This window comes from Gobius niger, assembly GCF_951799975.1.
Source record: "Gobius niger genome assembly, chromosome: 6".
Taxonomy (NCBI): Eukaryota; Metazoa; Chordata; class Actinopteri; order Gobiiformes; family Gobiidae; genus Gobius; species Gobius niger.
This window is the reverse complement of record NC_136857.1, coordinates 11,723,052-11,740,589: the sequence shown is the minus strand read 5'-3', so window position 1 is coordinate 11,740,589 and position 17,538 is coordinate 11,723,052. Positions and strand designations below refer to the sequence as shown.

The following is a 17,538-nucleotide window of genomic DNA, read 5'->3' as shown; positions in this document are numbered from 1 at the left end:
TACTGGGCCTTAAATCAATGACAAGTAAAACTATGGCTTCTGTTGCCATGGTGATATACTGACAACACAACATTGTACACAGGGTTGATCACTTTCAACATATGGGGTAGGAGCGAGGCAAAAGGTTGGGAACCACTGATCTAAAGCATGAACACATCTTTATTTGATTATTAATATTCAATGGTGAAGCGCAGCTACAGAGTTTGAAAGTCTACTTATTTGGTATGCAATTTACAAAACAACACCCAAAAATCAAAGACATTAATTTGTAGACTTTTTAACATTTTCCATTCGAACATACAATAGTGAAGCCAGTCTTATCGACCACAAATGTCCATTATTTAATCGCAGGGACAGACTCTTCAGTAGCGACCGTGATAAGGTCCTGACGGTTCACTCGCAAGCTGCAAGAAAACAAAACATTTCAATCAAAATGTGGACTATCTTAAATACTGTACAACAAAGGAATGAGGTTGGCAGAGTTATACAGGTGAAGTCAGTCGGTTATCCCTAAAACAGCTCATAAATAAATCCCCATATATGAATAAAGAAGAAGTAAGAAAGGGCGTTTTTTGTAATTGTACTACAAAATTGCATTCAGGTGTTGGGTTAGTTTAACCATATTGTTAAAAATATATAGCCTAAAACAACAAATACAGAACACTTGCATAGCCCAAAATAAAATAATGCAACAGTACTGTTCAAAAATGAGTAGGTATTGTATTTTTTTTTAAAGTGAAATCCACCCCCGGCCCTCTGAACATACAGATTAAATATCCTGCCGTTCAGTAACAAAATGGCTTCATAACAACCAGTCATAATATTAAAGTGGTAGAATTTTGATGTTTTATTTCCTCACACACATTATTCCACAATACAAAATCCTTTCCAATTTGTTTAAACTATTATCCCCCTTCTGTACTCTTGAATACTTTTTGCATATTATTTGGCAACATGGGTGACTATATCACTCACTGCGATGGCGGACTTTATGGCTTGGAGCTGGAAGAACACTTTCCCTCCGTCTTCGGGACACACAGCTCTGATGTCATCTTTGCTCATCCCCAACAGCTGCCGGCCGTTCAGCACTCCCAGGCTTCTCACGGTCCTGCCCCACAAAAGAATTATACACAACCTCAAAACTCTTTCCGTGAGTGTTGTATGTATGGACGGGCTCATATTGTAGATTGTGATTTTCAAATGCAGCGCAAAGGGTCAATATAACTCAAAAGGTGAAGCCTCTTTGAACAAAATCTTAAAAAAAAAAAAGACAATGTTGATCTGATTAATGCTTATCAAATATTGGGACACACTGAAGCATTAAAGAGACTAGTTGGTCATTATATACTCACTACTGCCACCTCAGGTCTTAAGCGTAACTGCAGCTTCTATATTAAGCAGTGCAGGATTTTAGAGGAAGTTGTGGTGAACAGGTTTGGGCTCATTCTACACATTAGGACATGGCTTGAACATGTAGGGGGAGGAAAATACGTAATTTTAACATCTTTGAACTCTGTATAGTCCCTTTAAGTTGCCTTGTGTACAAAATGTGTGGTATGAATAAAGTTGTCTTGCCTTGCCATGTTAATCTCTGAACACATTTTCTCCAATGGTACCCAAATCAGAAAGCTTCTTGACTGGAGCGTACATCATATAGGCCAGAGTAATGCATTGTCGCTGCATTGTCCTCACTTTTTTGTCATATTTTAGGTGCGTTTTTGACGATTTTTTGTAACTGTTTTGTTACTTTTTCATCATTTTTTGTTGCCGTTTCGTTATATTTTCCACTTCTTTGTCACCTGTTTAGTTGCTGTTTTGTCGCTCTTTGATTCTTTCTTTTTTTTGCTACGTTTTTACGTCTCATTTTTGTTGATATTTTGACAAGAAACTATTCTTTTCAACTTTTCAAGAAGCTTTTAGATTTGGGTAGAGTTGAACTGGAGATAATGTGCTTGGTTCAGGCGGGGTTCAGAGGTTAAACAATATTAATCTTGAGCTTTTGTGGTCTGTTATTGTGGCAAAAGTTTAAGAAAAGTAGCCAATTTGTGTGCACTTATGCCTAAAATGTATTGGATGCAGCTTCGTCATACAAGTAGTTAAAATAATATTGTTTTTAATGGAGAGTAAGAGTATAATACAGCCTATATAGTCTTTTTTCAATTGTCCAATGATATTATGTAAAATGTACTGTTATCAAGGACTAACTAAAAAAACACAAAATTTGGCATTTAAATTAGCGCTAAAGCCTGTTTTTTGGGGTTATTTCGGGCCATTTCAAAAGCCTGGTGCGCCAAAAGGGAGAAAAATCAAAGGTGCAACTGACCCATAAATGTTTATCAAGAGCCCTGTTGTTCAATGATAGACTTTTCTTTTTTAACCTTTGCTTCAATGTATAACTCCTGGACAAATGAGAGCTTCCAAATATATGTTCTCTCTACGGATTCACTGTGCTTAGAGAAAAACCTTTACATCTTCTGTGAATAGGCCAAGGACTTACAAGGTGCAAACCATTTAAAGCAGGTTAAAAATATTTATATTGTTACAACTGAACAGCAATTACTTTCACCCGTGTTTCTACTGAAAGTAAAATTTGAAACAAAACAACTCAAACACATAATTTTTTACTCACATTTTAGAGAAACCCTTGTATGAAAGCCAGGCCGAGACCTCTGCAGAAGAAGAGCTCATGTCCAGAGTCACAGAGCCATCTCTCTGTAAAAAAAAATAAGATGGTGAAACCTTAATACCAGATTGATAAACTGTACGGCATAGGCAACCTGTCCCATCTGCGGTCGGTCCATTGGCTCCAGGACATTTTGGGGAACATGGCCCTCTTCGTTGCGTTTGTTACGAACAAGCCACCACTGCCTATTTTTCTGAACCACCTGTCAGACACCAACAGAGTTAATACTCGGAGCTGATAAAAATGTCCGCCCAGAGTTCTTCTTAGACTCACCTCAACCACATCCCCCTTCATGAGGTTGAGCTCTCTGTTGTTTCTGGCCACGAAATCGTAAACGGCTGTCATATACTCAGGTTCACTGCCTCTGAAATGACCACAGGCATATATACAGTACCTCATAATCAGGAAAACAACAGTATTGGGTTGGTTCATAAAGTAGCCGGTTTACCGTGTAGGAGGTGGCGGTGTGCCCCATCCATTTTGCTCGTTTGGGGGAAATCGCTGGCTGTTACTCCTGCTCGCGGGGCGGGACGTACGGCGAGACGGAGGTGGAGGCTGCCAACCGTCGTAAAACTCTGGGATGTACGGCTGGATGTCTTCCTCTGGCCACTGGGACCTGTCCGGACAGAATATTAAACGCTTGAAAAATGCTGCAGCTTTGGCCAAGGAGGAGAAAGCGATTCCTCTCCTGGGACGTACAGTCATTTCACGTACAACAACTGATTACGGTATGTGTGATGATTACTCACCTAAATTGCAATTCAATGTACATAATACACCAGTAAAATAATTTTGAAGATGGTTTAAAGGGATATTTCAGGATTTTTTACATAGGGCTTCATTTCCCAGTTATCCAGAGTGTTGTTGATTTCTGGAGATATATTTTTTTAAATTCATGCAGTCCTTATATTTGAAGAGGTGCACTGCGCTTGGGTCAGACTGGTTTTAATGCAGGCTACTAGTTACCATAGACATGCACTAGCCTAGCACCACAAAACTCTTCAAATATAAGGACTGCATGAATTAAAAAATATATATATCCAAAAATCAACAACACTCTGGAAAACTAGGAAATGAGGCCCTATGTCAAAAATCTTGAAACATCCCTTGAAGTGGTTTTAATGTTTGGATTTGCAGTTCTTTTTCACTGATTGTCGTTAAGTCCAGTTTTTTCCACTTAAGAAAACTGTCGAAATTGAAGTCCATTTTATCAAGGCAGCATTTTGTGACTGTAGTACATGCCTTTGTAACGACCAGGTTGGATTACTGTAACGGTCTTTATGCTGGTGTGAGCCAGTGAGCTGTCTCTCGACTGCAGCTCGTTCAGAACGCTGCAGCTCGGCTTTTAACAGGGACACGGAAACATGACCATATCTCACCGGTTTTAGCTTCGCTCCATTGGCTCCCAGTCAGATTTAGAGTTGATTTCAAAATTCTTCTCTTTACTTTTAAAAGTCTGAATGGTCTTGCCCCCTCCTATCTGTCTGACCTGCTTCAGTTTTAGATAGATAGAGATAGATAGATGATACTTAATTGATCTCACAGATGGAGAAATTACATTCGATGAGAGAGCATCCGGCAGCAGCACCCATTCAGTGCGCACCACTCTTTTCTTTCGAAAGTTACAGAAAAAGTAAAAGCAAGTCTTAAGCACATACACACACATTAACACATAACACATTTTTTGGATGATACACAGTACGTGCGGGAAGCACGGTGGAAATTTTTTCTTCGATACAAAAAGGGAGGGGTGGTGGGGGGCTAGCAGTGGTGAGGCGAACTCAGAGGGAGGGGGGGTCGGATAGGGGCGGGACATTTGGTGTTGTGCAGTATGAGGCTTCTCTGCAGAGAAACCTTGAGATGTTTATCTGTTTATCAGCCCGGCGTCAGTCCTATCAGTCCTTTCCCCCGTGGCTTGGCCTTGGTGTGGGATGTCGACATTGCACAGGAAAGATAACGGCCCAGCTGCTCTCCTGTGTTCCATGGAGGGTGAAAATTATTCAGATTTTAGCTTTAAGTAAATCAATGTGATTTTTCACCGATCTTCAACATTATTCAAGCATCCGCAGCAGGTAGTGGCCTTCTCAGTCCATCCAAAGTTCTGCAAAGCCCCGAGATCTGTCCCAAGACCTCCCGAGACGTCTCCCCTGACTTTGCCAAGATGTAATCCATCCTCCGTAATCCTTCCTCGTAACGAGAAGAAAGGTCCTTAATCAGTTCCTCACTTTTTGTTACTTTCCGTTGTAACTCCATCACGCTGGCGCTTACCGCTTCAAAACGTTCTTTAATTTCAGTTGACAGCCGCGGGGTCTCCTTTTTTGCTGCCAATTTGCCAACTTTGCGATAAACCAGGGCAACTCCTTGTCCAATAAGCAGGTACCCTGTTACCATAAGCCCAAAAAGATAGATGTCTTCGACATCTTCCACAGAGAAGGGGGCCAGACATACAGTACAACCTTCCACTTGTTCCAGGCAAGAAGCCTGTCCTCTTTACGCTCCCTCTCGTGCTCAGGTCAGCGGATCAGCTGCAACTGGTTGTCCCAAAAACCAAGCGCAAACTTCGGGGAGATCGGGCCTTCTCTGTTGCTGGCCCGTGGCTGTGGAACCAGCTGCCATTAGAGATTTGACAGGCCCAGTTCCTACCTGTTTTTAAATCTCTCATAAAAACGCACCTTTTTTCTCTGGCGTTTAACGCAAATTTATGTTGTCTGCAGTTGTTGTTGTACTTTTTTCCGCATATTTTTTACTGTAAATATTTGTATCTGTTTCTGTGTGCGGCACTTTGGCCAACTGTACAGTTCTTAAAGTTCTTTATAAATAAAGTTGGTATGGTATGGTATAGTACCCTTTTCTCCAGAGCACCAGCTACTTCATACTTCCAAGACCAACCTTTGTTTTCGGGTGTTTGTTCACCCTTCTCTAATATTTACTGTTATTCCTGAGCTTGAATGTTGAAACAATGCTATTTCCCCACAATGAGACTGTGAGGGGCCCCACAAGTTGTCAAATATCTATCACGTGTTTCCTTATAACTGTCTCGCTCCGTTTGTGACTGTGAGTTCATTCACATGTGTCTGACCTGGGGATGGTCCAGTAGTCTCCGAGGGACACCCACAGCTGTTCCTCCTCCGGGGAGACCACGGAGCCCAGCAGCTGCACCGTTGGGTCGGTCAGCAGTGGAGACAGCACTGAGGGCGGGATGTCTGGGGGATACTGCGCCATCAGCTGGAGAGAATGAGAACACCATTACAGTGGGTTCAGGAAGTATTCAAACCCTTCAATGTTAGTCTCCTATGTATTTTAATATTAAAGTCTGGTGCAGAAAAAGTAGTTAAAATGTATTTCATATTCTTTAAAATCTACACTCACTAATAAAGAGGCTGTACCTTTCAGTATCACAGTCAATGAACGTTGAACCTCGATGTGGAGCAAAACGTCTGCTCCACTTTTGTTTTATTGTTTGAAGACTGACCTACAATTGTGTGAGTGTTGTTTAATGAGTCTACTGTTATTGCTAGGGTCTGAACACTTGTGTTACTTTGAGTCATTTTCATTGACTTTTTAAATGTAGGGTAGTTTTCTTCGACATAATTTAAAGGTGCATTATGAGTGGTCAATATGGTGCCTTTACTTTCGATCACAGTGGTCTTTACCACGCGCCAGGATCAATTGTTTGTAATGTTTTTGACTGCGGAAGGACCCGCTAACCAGAAAACCTACAAAACAATTGATCCTGGAGCATCCTAGAGACCACCGTGATGCAAAGTAAAGTCACCATGCTGAGCACTCATACAGGGGCTTTGTCACTACAAAGTCAAAAACGCACAAATATCAACTTTTTTTTCCGCATGGAAATTTGCACAAGGGGGGGTATTATGCAAAATCAACTTTTTCAAGCTTTACATCATGTTATTATGTCATTCCCTCATTAAAAACATGCCTGAAGTGTTGCCTTGACACATTCACGTATTTTTGAGTAATCTGTAAAAACTCTGATGGCAGCCATTTTAGGGATAGGTTTGCCTGAGTCCTCCTAGGAACGCCCCCACCTCCCGGAGACGCCTCCGAGCTTTTGTCACCACCTGAGTAACCAACCACTGCTCCCCCTCCCCACTGATGCCACAGACAGCGTGTGGAGGGGGCGTGTCGGAAAGGGTCAGAGGTTCTTAAAGAGACAGAGGCCTATTTCAAGACATTCGCTACAGCCATTTTGAGAGAGCACTTTTATACAAGGCAGTTATTCTAATTTACTGCATTTATAGACCAACAGAAGGTTTCGTCATCATTGTAATGTGCTATAGACTGGTGCTATGTGATTGAAAAAAGCATAATACCCCCTCTTTAAGTCTGAAGTGAACATTTCAATCGAGTGCGTTTAGAGCATAGTTTTAACCCGTGCTCCACACCGTTATTGAGGCTTGGAATCTTATAACCAACTCTTTCACTATAAGATTTTAGTTTTTGTTGTAAAAAGTACGAATTCAACAAGAAAAATTGGTCTGAGGGCCACATTGTGTAGAATATGTACAAATGCGTGTGATGTAACATAACAGCAGCTTGGCAGTGAGCGTTGTATCCTGCTTGTATCACGGCACTTATGTCTATATAGATAAATCAAATGAGTACTGAATTAATCCTTACATATGCCAGAATGTTGAATATAATGTGGACATAGTCGTCGGCAGAGGGCTCGTTGAGGGCTCCCTCCAGCTGTCCCTGTTACATAACACACATCCATTATAGTACATTGCTCAGAGCCACTAAGGGAGAAGAGAAAAACGATTTACCAGAAGATTGAATCCATATTTGACTTTCTGAAGACAGGCTACGTACTGGTCCCATGACGGCAGAGTGACTGCAGGTTGTGCTTCAGAGGCTATTAAAATGTAACACATGAGTAGCTCTTTGTCATGACACATAAAACGGAGAATAATAACGCACTGTAACCTTTTTTCTTTTTTGACTTCCGTTTCTTTTTCTCTGGGTTCTGAGAAGCTGCATTCAGTGCTGAAGTCACAGTTTCCATGAAGATCTCCAGGTCACTCAAAACATGGTTAAATATGTCCTAAAAACATAGTCACACCAAAACAAACTTAGGTGTGAGGTATGAGGTGTACACTGAAAGAAAAATCCCAAACAGCAAATCCACTGGTTGAACATAGTAACCGATTAACCGACATATTAACAGATATTAACCAGAAGCCAGGTCATAATATCTCCATTTTGACAGTTACAATTCTGGCCTGTCCCTCGGTATTAATCTATAGGCTTGTTATAATGATATGAAGTCACATGAACAAATACACAGTCTGATTTGGCAGTAATGTGAACAGTGATGTGAACTCACTGTGTTTCTGTCGGTGTCTGAGAGCGGAGGAGGCCCTGGGTCCATCGGTAAGTCGTACGGCTCCTCCACTTCAGGAGAATATCTCTCTGCACAAAAGCAGATCATTGGAAACTTTGTTAATTTTTACCCATAAGATCAGCTTTGGACTTATTTAATGAAAGTGCATTTTGACAGTACCTTGCTCCCTGTTGTTCCACTGGGGGGGCTCTGGAGATGGGGTGTACTGGTCTCTCAACACGGCGCGAGGGCCTTCAGGGCGATACCCTCCTGAGACATGTGACCCAATGATATTCTCCAGGTTGGCCCTGAAGAGAGAGGGGGTGAGTCAGGTAGCTTAAAGTAAAAAGTGTCTGTCATTGTGTTGACTGTCCCGACTTTCACCTGATTTCTGACTGGTCTGCAGGTCTCGGGGCTCGTGGCTCCACAAAACCTTGTCCTCCTTTTTGAATAGCTTTGTCCAGGTCAGCCTTTACGACCTCAGCCTGAATAAACATGAGTATTATAATAGTAAATCATAATAATACATGTAATTTAATGGTGCCTTTCAAAAACCTTACATGAGACACAAGACAAAAGTCACAAAAGGATATTAAAAGCAAATCAAAGAAAGTAGGTGTGTTTAAATAAGTGGGTTTTGGTGGGTATGGTACGCTTTTTAGTTGTTGTTTTTTTACAGGCAGCAGAAAGTTAGTGCTTTTAATACCATATTAATGCTCAAATAATATATTTGTAATGCCACAAACGCAAAAAAGTGGATATTTTATTTCCTCCGATCCAACCATCCAAACATCCGATCCAAACATTCCATCAAACAGAGGAGTGATGAAATTTTCAATATTCAAAGGCAAATTGGACACAACAGACAACTTTTGTGCAAAGAAATTCAGCTAAAACTGCAGCCGAATTACACCAGAGTGTATTTTATGTTTTAACAAACATATGCAATACAAACAGATGGCAATGTTATTATTTTCCATGAAAAATGTATTTATTGCCAGTTTGAATTAAATTGAATCCTTTTTTTAATCACATTATGGCCTTTATTTTGACTAAATTAATTTAAAGCCTTTTAATGCGCCACAGATTCCATAAGGAAATGTGTCTTCTGCAGTGGACCCATCCTTCAAAATAAGGTTTAGTGGGCGGCTGCAGTGGAGTGTAACCTATTATGCATATTTTGGGTTATAACAGGCCTACATAATGCCTTAACTCCAGCAGTAAATGCATAGTAATAAGGTAGTAAAATAAATTAAAGCTCATAATAGGTTCAGCAGCCATGTTGGTGCAGTGCTCACCCCCGTCTCCTCACACTGAAACATGTAAACCTGGGGGATGCGTCTGTTGCGCTCCTGAACGGTGAGTGTGAGCACAGAGTTGTAGGCGCAGGTGTCCAACACGGCACTAGTTTCAACGATACTGTTCAGAGGCAGGGAGTCCAACTCTGACTGAAAACACAGTGAAAAAGGCGAGGATAAGGACGATGTGAATGAAACTGCAGCAGAAGTGTGTCTTTCATAGCATGCTGTACACACAGTACATAAAACTGTCTGAAAACCTTGGTCTCGATGTCTGAGAGCACCAGATGGCCTCCCTGCAGATCCAGAATCATCTCCTGGGACCACACTCGACCTTTAGAGTCCAACTTCTTCAGTTTGGCCACACAGTCACTGATCGAGTTCACTTCCCGACCGTCCATATCACAGGTAAACAAATGCTTTGAAAACAAAACAAAAAACAGAAGCTCATGAATGAGGGCAGAATTCAAGTGGCATCAATCTGATTTTTACCTCGACTCTGACACTAAGGTTGTCCGGTTGGTTGTTCAGTGTTTCAGAGTACTCTTTTCTCTGCACTAAAGACACACAGAAAACATTATCAAGACATTTATAGCCCTATCAAAACAATAAGAAATCTGCTCATCCTGATCTTTTCCGTCAGATATACTGCATGAGCTACAGATAGACAGATATAAACTGTATTGATCCTGAAGGAAACTGCAATATTGTCGGCTGCTCACATTCACACAGCACCGTAAATAAATTATTAAAACACTAAAAATACAGTAAAAAAAACAGTACAAATTTAACGCGACGATGCATCAATTAAAATCTTTTGGCTAAGTGAGAGATTATTATGCAGTCTAATGGCACGAGTGACAAAAGACAGTGCTGGGCCTTCTCTGTGAAGGCCTCGTGCAGAGGGTGTGAGCCATTTTTCATAATGGCCCGCAGTCTGGACAGAGTCCTCTGTTCAGCCACGCCCTCCACAGGGGCCAGCTTTAGCCCCACCACAGAGCTGGCCTTTTGATGATTTTGTTCAGCCAGGAGATGTTCTTCTTGTGGTGCTGCACCAGAACACAGCAGCATAGAGGATGGAGCTCGCCACCACTGACTACAGCCTGGACTGGCTTTTCTTGTAGAGATGGTCTGTGTTGGTGGTCCAGTCCAGCTTATTGTCCAACATGACCCCGAGGTACTTGTAGGACTGTACGATCTCCACACTGTGTCCCTCAATATGCACTTAAGATGGTTCCTCCTACAGAAGCTTGTCCTTCAGTTTGCGCCATTTGGGCCCGCCTTTTACAGACAGGTGTAAAACTCTTCACATGCATCATCTGCAGGGTCACCACTGTTGCTTCCTTGGAGCACATTTGGTAGAGAACAGGCATTTAGTTGATTTAGTTGCTATTAGAAATACTAGTTTTATTATGTTCTTACCCATGTTCTTACCCACTCCCAATTAGAAATGCTTATGGTTGCAATATACCGGTACCTAAATATGGCAGGAGGACAAGGCAACACAGCTACCTTTAATTTCATAGTGTTTCTGTGTAACTTTACATGGTCTCTTCCTGCGGCCTAATACCCTCATCCCTAAAAAGATGGGATTGGGCATAGCAAAAGCGGTTTGGCCACGAATCTTAGTTATAAACTCAGTGATTGAAAGGTTATGTTCAAATGCAGTATAAGAAGAGAGCTTATTCCACTGTAGTCCTTTCTTAAAGTGTGAAACATTTTTGATTTAGTGTGAACATACTGTAGATGGATTTCCCTGTGGGTCTGGTCATGTTGTTGTTCTTCTGCACAGGAGAAGCCCTCTGGTCGTCATTATGAAAGCTTCGTCTGTGAGAGTAAAGGTCTTCTGGAGAGAAACCCCTGAAACAGCAAAAACTCACACTTGTAAAACTGCAACAAGGTGGAGCACTTCGACTGGCCTGAAAATCCCTTCTCCGACTGCTATAAAATACTGAATGACAACTTTCAGGTAAAGATAAGGCAAATCCACAGGGAGCCATAAGAACTGGGAGGAGTACATACGATACACTTAACAGAAAGCATTATTTATGTGAATGTGAAATGAAACCAACTCACCCTGGGGTGTAGGAGAACTGCTTACTGCCAAACATTGTCAAAGTTTTAGTGGTTCAGTAATAACCACACAGAAACCTGTACAACACATACATGCAAAGTTATCTAACATGTGATAATGTGGAAATGCTTGACATGAAGTTGCAGGAGATCTGTATTGAAAGCCAAAAAGCATACATTTTAGTCATCTTTTTTTGTCCATAAGTTAAACAGGCAAGGCTATATCTCCAGAACTAAATATTAATACCATAACATTTTTTAAGATGAGCTGTAAAATGACTTCTATAGTCCCAATTATGGCTGCACAATATAAGAAAACATTGAATACTTGATAGTATAGAGTACTGCGATAAAGCATTTAAACTCATCTCATCCCATGAAATCCCATGTTGTGCCAGGCGTATTGTTTTAAATGTTGTAATCTGTAAAGCACTTTGTGATACCTTTCGGTACGAAAAGCGCTTTAGCAATAAAGTTTGATTGATTGATTGATGAAATAAAAAAGTATATTTTTTTTCACCACATTGTGTCAAAACAGAAGTTAATTTACTAAATATAGACCGAACCAAGGCCAAAATGGAAACAAATTAGAAAAAAAGACAAACTAAACCATGTGTTTTTGTTTCAGGCTGTTGACAAAAATGAGTAAATCTTAGTCAGATTATTGAAATTAGGAAGATCAGACAATAATTTGTGAGATTGTGGCATCATGTGATATGGGTATATTGTATCAAATAATTGTGATACTCTTTCAGCCCTAGTCAAAACGGTTCACTTTCATAATATTTAACTGGACTTTTCAATAACCCACCTAAACATGACAGAGATGCAATGAAACAAGCCCCAATATTTTAATATTTAGAGAAGCAGAAAACCTTCATGTTGGGACCACTCCCAGACAAGGCCTGAAGTTAAACCACAGCAAATTCAACGGCACTACAAGTAAACACCCTTAAAACTTTCACTCAAACTGCTGTTTCTGTAAATGTGTCTTTTACCTTTTGTCTCAGCTCTGATCCCTTTTCATTGTCGTTTATATTTCCAAAGGCAAAGCGTAACACTGGAGAAGACACAGCAAGAAAACTTCCTCAATAAACCGCGGGATCAAAGTACAGCAGTCGTTCAGGTGACGATTAGATGACGAGGGCAGGCCTTGGGTTTGGTGCTGCACTGACGAGTCCAGAGGTAAATATAATTGTCAGTATCTGTTATGAAGGGTCAAAGGTCCTTTCAAAGCCCCAGTTAAATATACTTGCACAATTAATGTTTCTGCCCTTTACAGACGTCAGCTATAAACAGATTCAGATGCAAAGACAGACACTGATAAAAATAAACACAGAACAGTTTTGAATAAGAGATCTATTTATTTTACCATCGTCTGACGTGTAAATACTGTACACACCCATATTATTCACAGAGACACTTAAAAGAAGAACTTTTCTATCTGAATGAAAAGGAAAAAGTCGGCGTCTCCTTTTGGTGGATGAGTGAGAATAATCAGCCTTCTCTGAAGACTGAGTTTAGGCTGTGGCTTTGGCCTGAGTGACCTTGGCCAGAGCTTTCAGGTCTATGATGCACTTCGCAATGCTCTGCTTCTCCTGAAAGAAGAACACAAAGGAAACTTTAAAGTAATTTATTATGTTAAAATCATAAACAGTTTGTTAAAGATAAAATGCTCCATACTCCATAAATATTGGGACATCGACTAATTTCTTATGTTTTTGGCCCTATGAAAAAAAATATGTATGTAAACTGCAGACTTTCAGCTTTAATTTGCGGCCATTTACATCCAAATCGGATGAACGGTGTAGGAATTACAAGCGTTTGCATGTGGGCCTCCCACTTTTCAAGGGACCAAAAGTCTCTTGACTTGGCCATTGAATAACACTTCACTTCTTTGCCTTACAAAGGTTTGGCAGTAGCTTTGGGTCACTGTCCATGTGCACTGTGAAGTGGCGTTCAAGCGTTTGGCTGAATATGAGCACACAATATTGCTCGAAACACTTTCAGAACTTTGCAGAATACATCCTGCTGCTTTTGTCAACAGTCACATCAGTAAATACATGAGAACGAGTTCCATTGGCCCATACAAGCCATGATGCTGCACCAACATGTTTCACTGATGAGGTGGTATTTTTTGAATCATGAGCAGTTCCTTTATTTCTCCAAATTTTTCTCTTCCCATCACTCTGGTACAAGTTCATCTTTGTCTCATCCGTCCTAGGATGTTGTATCAAAACTGTAAAGGCTTTTTTAGCAAACTTTAATTGAGGCTCACCAGTGGGTTACACCTTGTGGTTAATCATCTGTATTCTGTCTGGTGAATTCTTCTCTTGATTGTTGACTTTGACATACATACACCCAGCTGTTTCTGATCTGACCTACTGTTGTGAAGGGGTTTTTTTTCACCGGGGAAAGAATTCTTTGGTCATCCACCACCTTCATCATCCGTGGTTTTCTGGGTCTTTTGGCGTTGTTGAGGTCACCAGTGTGTTCTTTCTTTTTAATAATGCTCCAAACTGTTGATTTAGCCACGCCTGATATGTTTGCTATCTCTCTGATGGGTTTGTTTTGATTTTTCAGCCAATAATGGCTTCACTGATAGTGATAGCTCTTTGGATCTCATATTGAAAATAATAGTAACAATATCCAAAATGCAAGAATCACACTTGAAATGAACTATGGACGTCTCATCTGCTCCTTATAAATGGGATGAGGGAAGAGCAGACACCTGGCCATGGAAAAGCTGCGCAGCCACTTGAAAAGTGGGAGTCTCACATAAGAACGCTTGTACTCTCAAATGAAAGCTAAAAGCCTGCAATTTATGTATATGGTGTTTCATTTGTAAGCGACTGTGGTGGTTAGAGCCAAAAACATTGAGTCGATGTCCCAATATTTATGGACCTGACTGTATATAGCTTCAAAAAACATGTACATTTTAACCACTTTGAGTTTCAAACCCAAGAAACTTTCCAAAATTTTACAATAAACAATACAAATTGTAATACTGCAATTAAAGTGAAATGCCTAAACAGTGAGTGTACAAGTGCAGACCTGCTGAGGTGTGATGCTGCCAATGACACTCTTCTCGACCCAATTGATCATGTGCTCCTGCTCCATGCGGCGGTGCAGGTCCTGGAGAGCGATCTGATAATCGAGTCGCCTCTTCACTTCATTTGTGACCATGTGTAGCCTCTCCCTGTAGTTGGTCTCTAACAGCATCGCTACATTGTTCTACAGCAAATCAGAACAAGAAAAATACAATATGAACCTAATCATCTTTAGAGACTAATATGAGAGACAAGGCGCATACTATGTCTTTAATCTGTAATGCAATTCATACCAGTGTTCAAAACCCTACATTAATAACTAAATAAAAACTGATCCAATGTTTTAAGTTTACCCTCTTGGCGTCAAAGAGCATCGACCTTCCCTCTACTCTCCACTGCTCCTTCTTCTCATTCTCAATGCCTTGAGCATAGGTGGCTATCGCCAGATCCTTCACCTCCTGAGCCTTCGCAACTTTCTCCTGCAAAGCCACAAAGAGCATTATGATATGGTACAGTCATATATGTTTCTTGGAGGATGTCTCTGTAAATCAGTCTCTGAATGTAAAGTAAGAAGTCCTAACCTCATTTATTTTGTCTGCAAACTCTGCAACGGCTGGACCAAATTTCTTGACAGCGTAGATAAAAACTGCTCCTATAGAACCAGCGACAAAGGTCTCGTGGTTGATGACGTAGATTTCCTTGGACAGCAGGTAGACGAGTAGACCAGTGCCAAGCATGTAGGGCCCTACAGAAACAATGAAATACATCATGTACTATGAATAAAACCCTGAGGTGTAAATACTCAAACTAAATCAAGCACTAGTTTACAGACCAGTGACTCCAGTTTTAGGGTACAAGAGCTGGAACAGCTCTTCTGGGAAGATGCCATGGCGGACTTTGCCTCCCTTCTCTGGCAGCGGGGGAAGTGGGGCCAGACTCTGGGACGATGTATGCAGGGAGCGGGATGCTTGGACCAAACTGCAGACAGACAAAACATTAATTGTTTTTCTTTATTATGCGTCTCTTCATTTTTTTTTTTTACAATTTTTAATCAAGGTCGACCAATATCATGCCGCTAAAAGGCCAATATCACCAGAAACATGCACCAGGTGCATATTGGCATCAGTGTTTACTGCAAAGGTTTGTTGACCTCTAAGTTTTATATTGTTGACATTGCGTTAGTTTTCATTTATCCCTATATGTGAAGCACTTTGGGCATGAAACATTGTTATAAATGGGCATTATAAAAAAAATTAACTTGACATTGACAATAAATAAGTCACATATGCAAAAAACAGTGTAAGCTAGCACTTACGCTGCTCCAAGAGGGCCACTGCCTTTCAGGGCATTAGCTGTCAACAACAAAGGGGACATACATTAATTTACAATGAAACAAATGCAATCCAGAACAAGGACTAGGCACATCCTACTGTATTCCAAGTATAAAATAAATGCATTCAAAACACATGACAAATCTAATAATACTAAGCCAATCAATATTGTGCGTTAGGAGTGCGCATGAAATCGTCTGCGTGACAGGTAGGGTGAAATAACTTAAAGAATATTTTACATTGTGATTATTCATCACACTTGAGCGTTACGATTAGATGCAGTAATGCGAACGGGAGGTGGGAAGACGATGTTCTGTCGGAGCCCTTCTGTCAAAGGTGACATTTGCAGCACCGAACAGTTAGCTAAAGTAAGCTCATTTAGCTTCAACGTAATAATAAACGCAACAGATCGGAGGCCGAGACCTTTCAGACTATCTTAATTTAAATGTACTGAATTTGTAATGTGCACATAAATTGCTATTCTTATGGGAGCGTGCAGACTTCTGTCGGGTAGTTAGCATTAGCTTGTCTCCCATTCAATGTGTGGCCTTCAGTTTACCCTTCACGTCAAACTCCGGCGAAATATTTATTTTACAGCCAACTGCAGTAGCTTATCCCCAAAAATGAACCAAAGATGTACGGAAGTGAATTACCTGAGACAAATACGAGCCTGGACAGCATGTTTACAGGATGATGTGGACAGGGCACCCTTGTTTCGGCCTTTTCGTGCCCTTCTGCTGAGAGCCGCAAAGATGGCGGAAATACCGGATCTCGCACTGAGATATCGCGAGAAGAAAACTCAATATGTAAATCTCTACGGGTCCGTTAGGTGGCGCAGTTTTATGTTTTTAAGTTGCAGTAGGTTTTGTGAGTGACTTCTTCACAATGTTTAACCTCTTAATCCTGCCTTAACCAAGTTTAGCTTTACTCAAATCAAAATCCACTGTTACCATGGAGATCCCCAGTTGTTCTTAGCTCTTTTACAGTGCTCCCTCTCTGAACTAAAGAGACCTCACATCAATTTTCAATGTCTCATCTATCCAGAGGCTTGTAGTACTCTACTACATTTACATAAGTACCACACAACACAAGTAACTTTTTGAAGAAATTGTACTTCTAAGTACTTTTTACTTCTACATGAGTAATATTATAATGTGCTCTTTCCTTTTCAATTATAATCTGTGCTCTTACTGTAGTTTATCTCGTGCACCTTGTCCTTCAGAATTAGTCTTTCTGTATTTTCTTGGAACTTTCTTTGGAAAATCATGATTTACACATTATTTCATGTTTTGTTTCCCACAATTTATGGCGTCATTAAAAATAAATCAGACCTTTTTGCTCAAACAGTTACTCAGTTACTGACAGTAGTCAAGTGACATTATCTCTGAGTACATTTTTACTTTTACTTGAGTAATCGTTCGGGTCACTACTATACTTTTACTTCAGTCAAATTATTTGAAACTCTCTATTTTGGCTACTCTACCTATCTCTGCATCTATCCTGCCAACAATAAAAAGTATCCAGTAGGGTAGGGAAATGTAAAGGGTCAAAAATCAGAAACATGGTGAGGTCCAATCAATTGCATTACAGTTACAGGCAGGCTGCAGTGCTAGAAAGAAATAAGACATAAGAAATAAGACATACCAAATCAGTAAATAGAGTTAGAAATGAAAGAAAATAAATAATATTCTGACCACAAGCAAAAGTCAGCACTTCAATAACGTTCTACTTATGTGCTCTTTCCTGCAGACTTCAGGGG

The 17,538-nt window shown here is 40.5% G+C and overlaps 2 protein-coding genes across 2 annotated transcripts; both read right to left on the bottom strand.

Moving 5' to 3' along the window:
- Positions 1–271: 271 nt before the first annotated feature.
- On the bottom strand, positions 272–11,436 carry eps8l3b (EPS8 signaling adaptor L3b; the record flags this gene model as incomplete). The annotated part of the gene is made up of 18 exons (XM_079558383.1): positions 272–404; positions 976–1,108; positions 2,630–2,712; positions 2,766–2,885; positions 2,957–3,047; positions 3,132–3,299; positions 5,763–5,908; positions 7,325–7,399; positions 7,471–7,559; positions 7,631–7,748; positions 8,031–8,116; positions 8,208–8,335; positions 8,412–8,512; positions 9,326–9,475; positions 9,586–9,744; positions 9,818–9,882; positions 11,067–11,185; positions 11,402–11,436. The coding sequence occupies 18 exons, from the start codon at positions 11,434–11,436 to the stop codon at positions 363–365; spliced, it is 1,908 nt and encodes a 635-aa protein (XP_079414509.1). The 3' UTR covers positions 272–362.
- A 1,313-nt stretch (positions 11,437–12,749) lies between these two features.
- Positions 12,750–16,571, bottom strand: atp5pb (ATP synthase peripheral stalk-membrane subunit b). The gene is made up of 7 exons (XM_079558712.1): positions 16,433–16,571; positions 15,764–15,800; positions 15,281–15,426; positions 15,030–15,193; positions 14,802–14,927; positions 14,453–14,632; positions 12,750–12,996 (listed from the first exon to the last, which is right to left on the bottom strand). The coding sequence occupies exons 1-7, from the start codon at positions 16,458–16,460 to the stop codon at positions 12,919–12,921; spliced, it is 759 nt and encodes a 252-aa protein (XP_079414838.1). The 5' UTR covers positions 16,461–16,571; the 3' UTR covers positions 12,750–12,918.
- Positions 16,572–17,538: the final 967 nt, after the last annotated feature.

Excerpts from the sequence above, each read along its gene's own strand:
- atp5pb (XM_079558712.1), bottom strand. The coding sequence starts at position 16,460 with ATGCTGTCCAGGCTCGTATTTGTCTCAG. Across the intron at positions 15,801-16,432 it reads CAGGCTCGTATTTGTCTCAG|CTAATGCCCTGAAAGGCAGT; the intron begins GTAATTCACTTC and ends TGTTGTTGACAG. Across the intron at positions 14,928-15,029 it reads TTGCAGACAAAATAAATGAG|GAGAAAGTTGCGAAGGCTCA; the intron begins GTTAGGACTTCT and ends GTGGCTTTGCAG.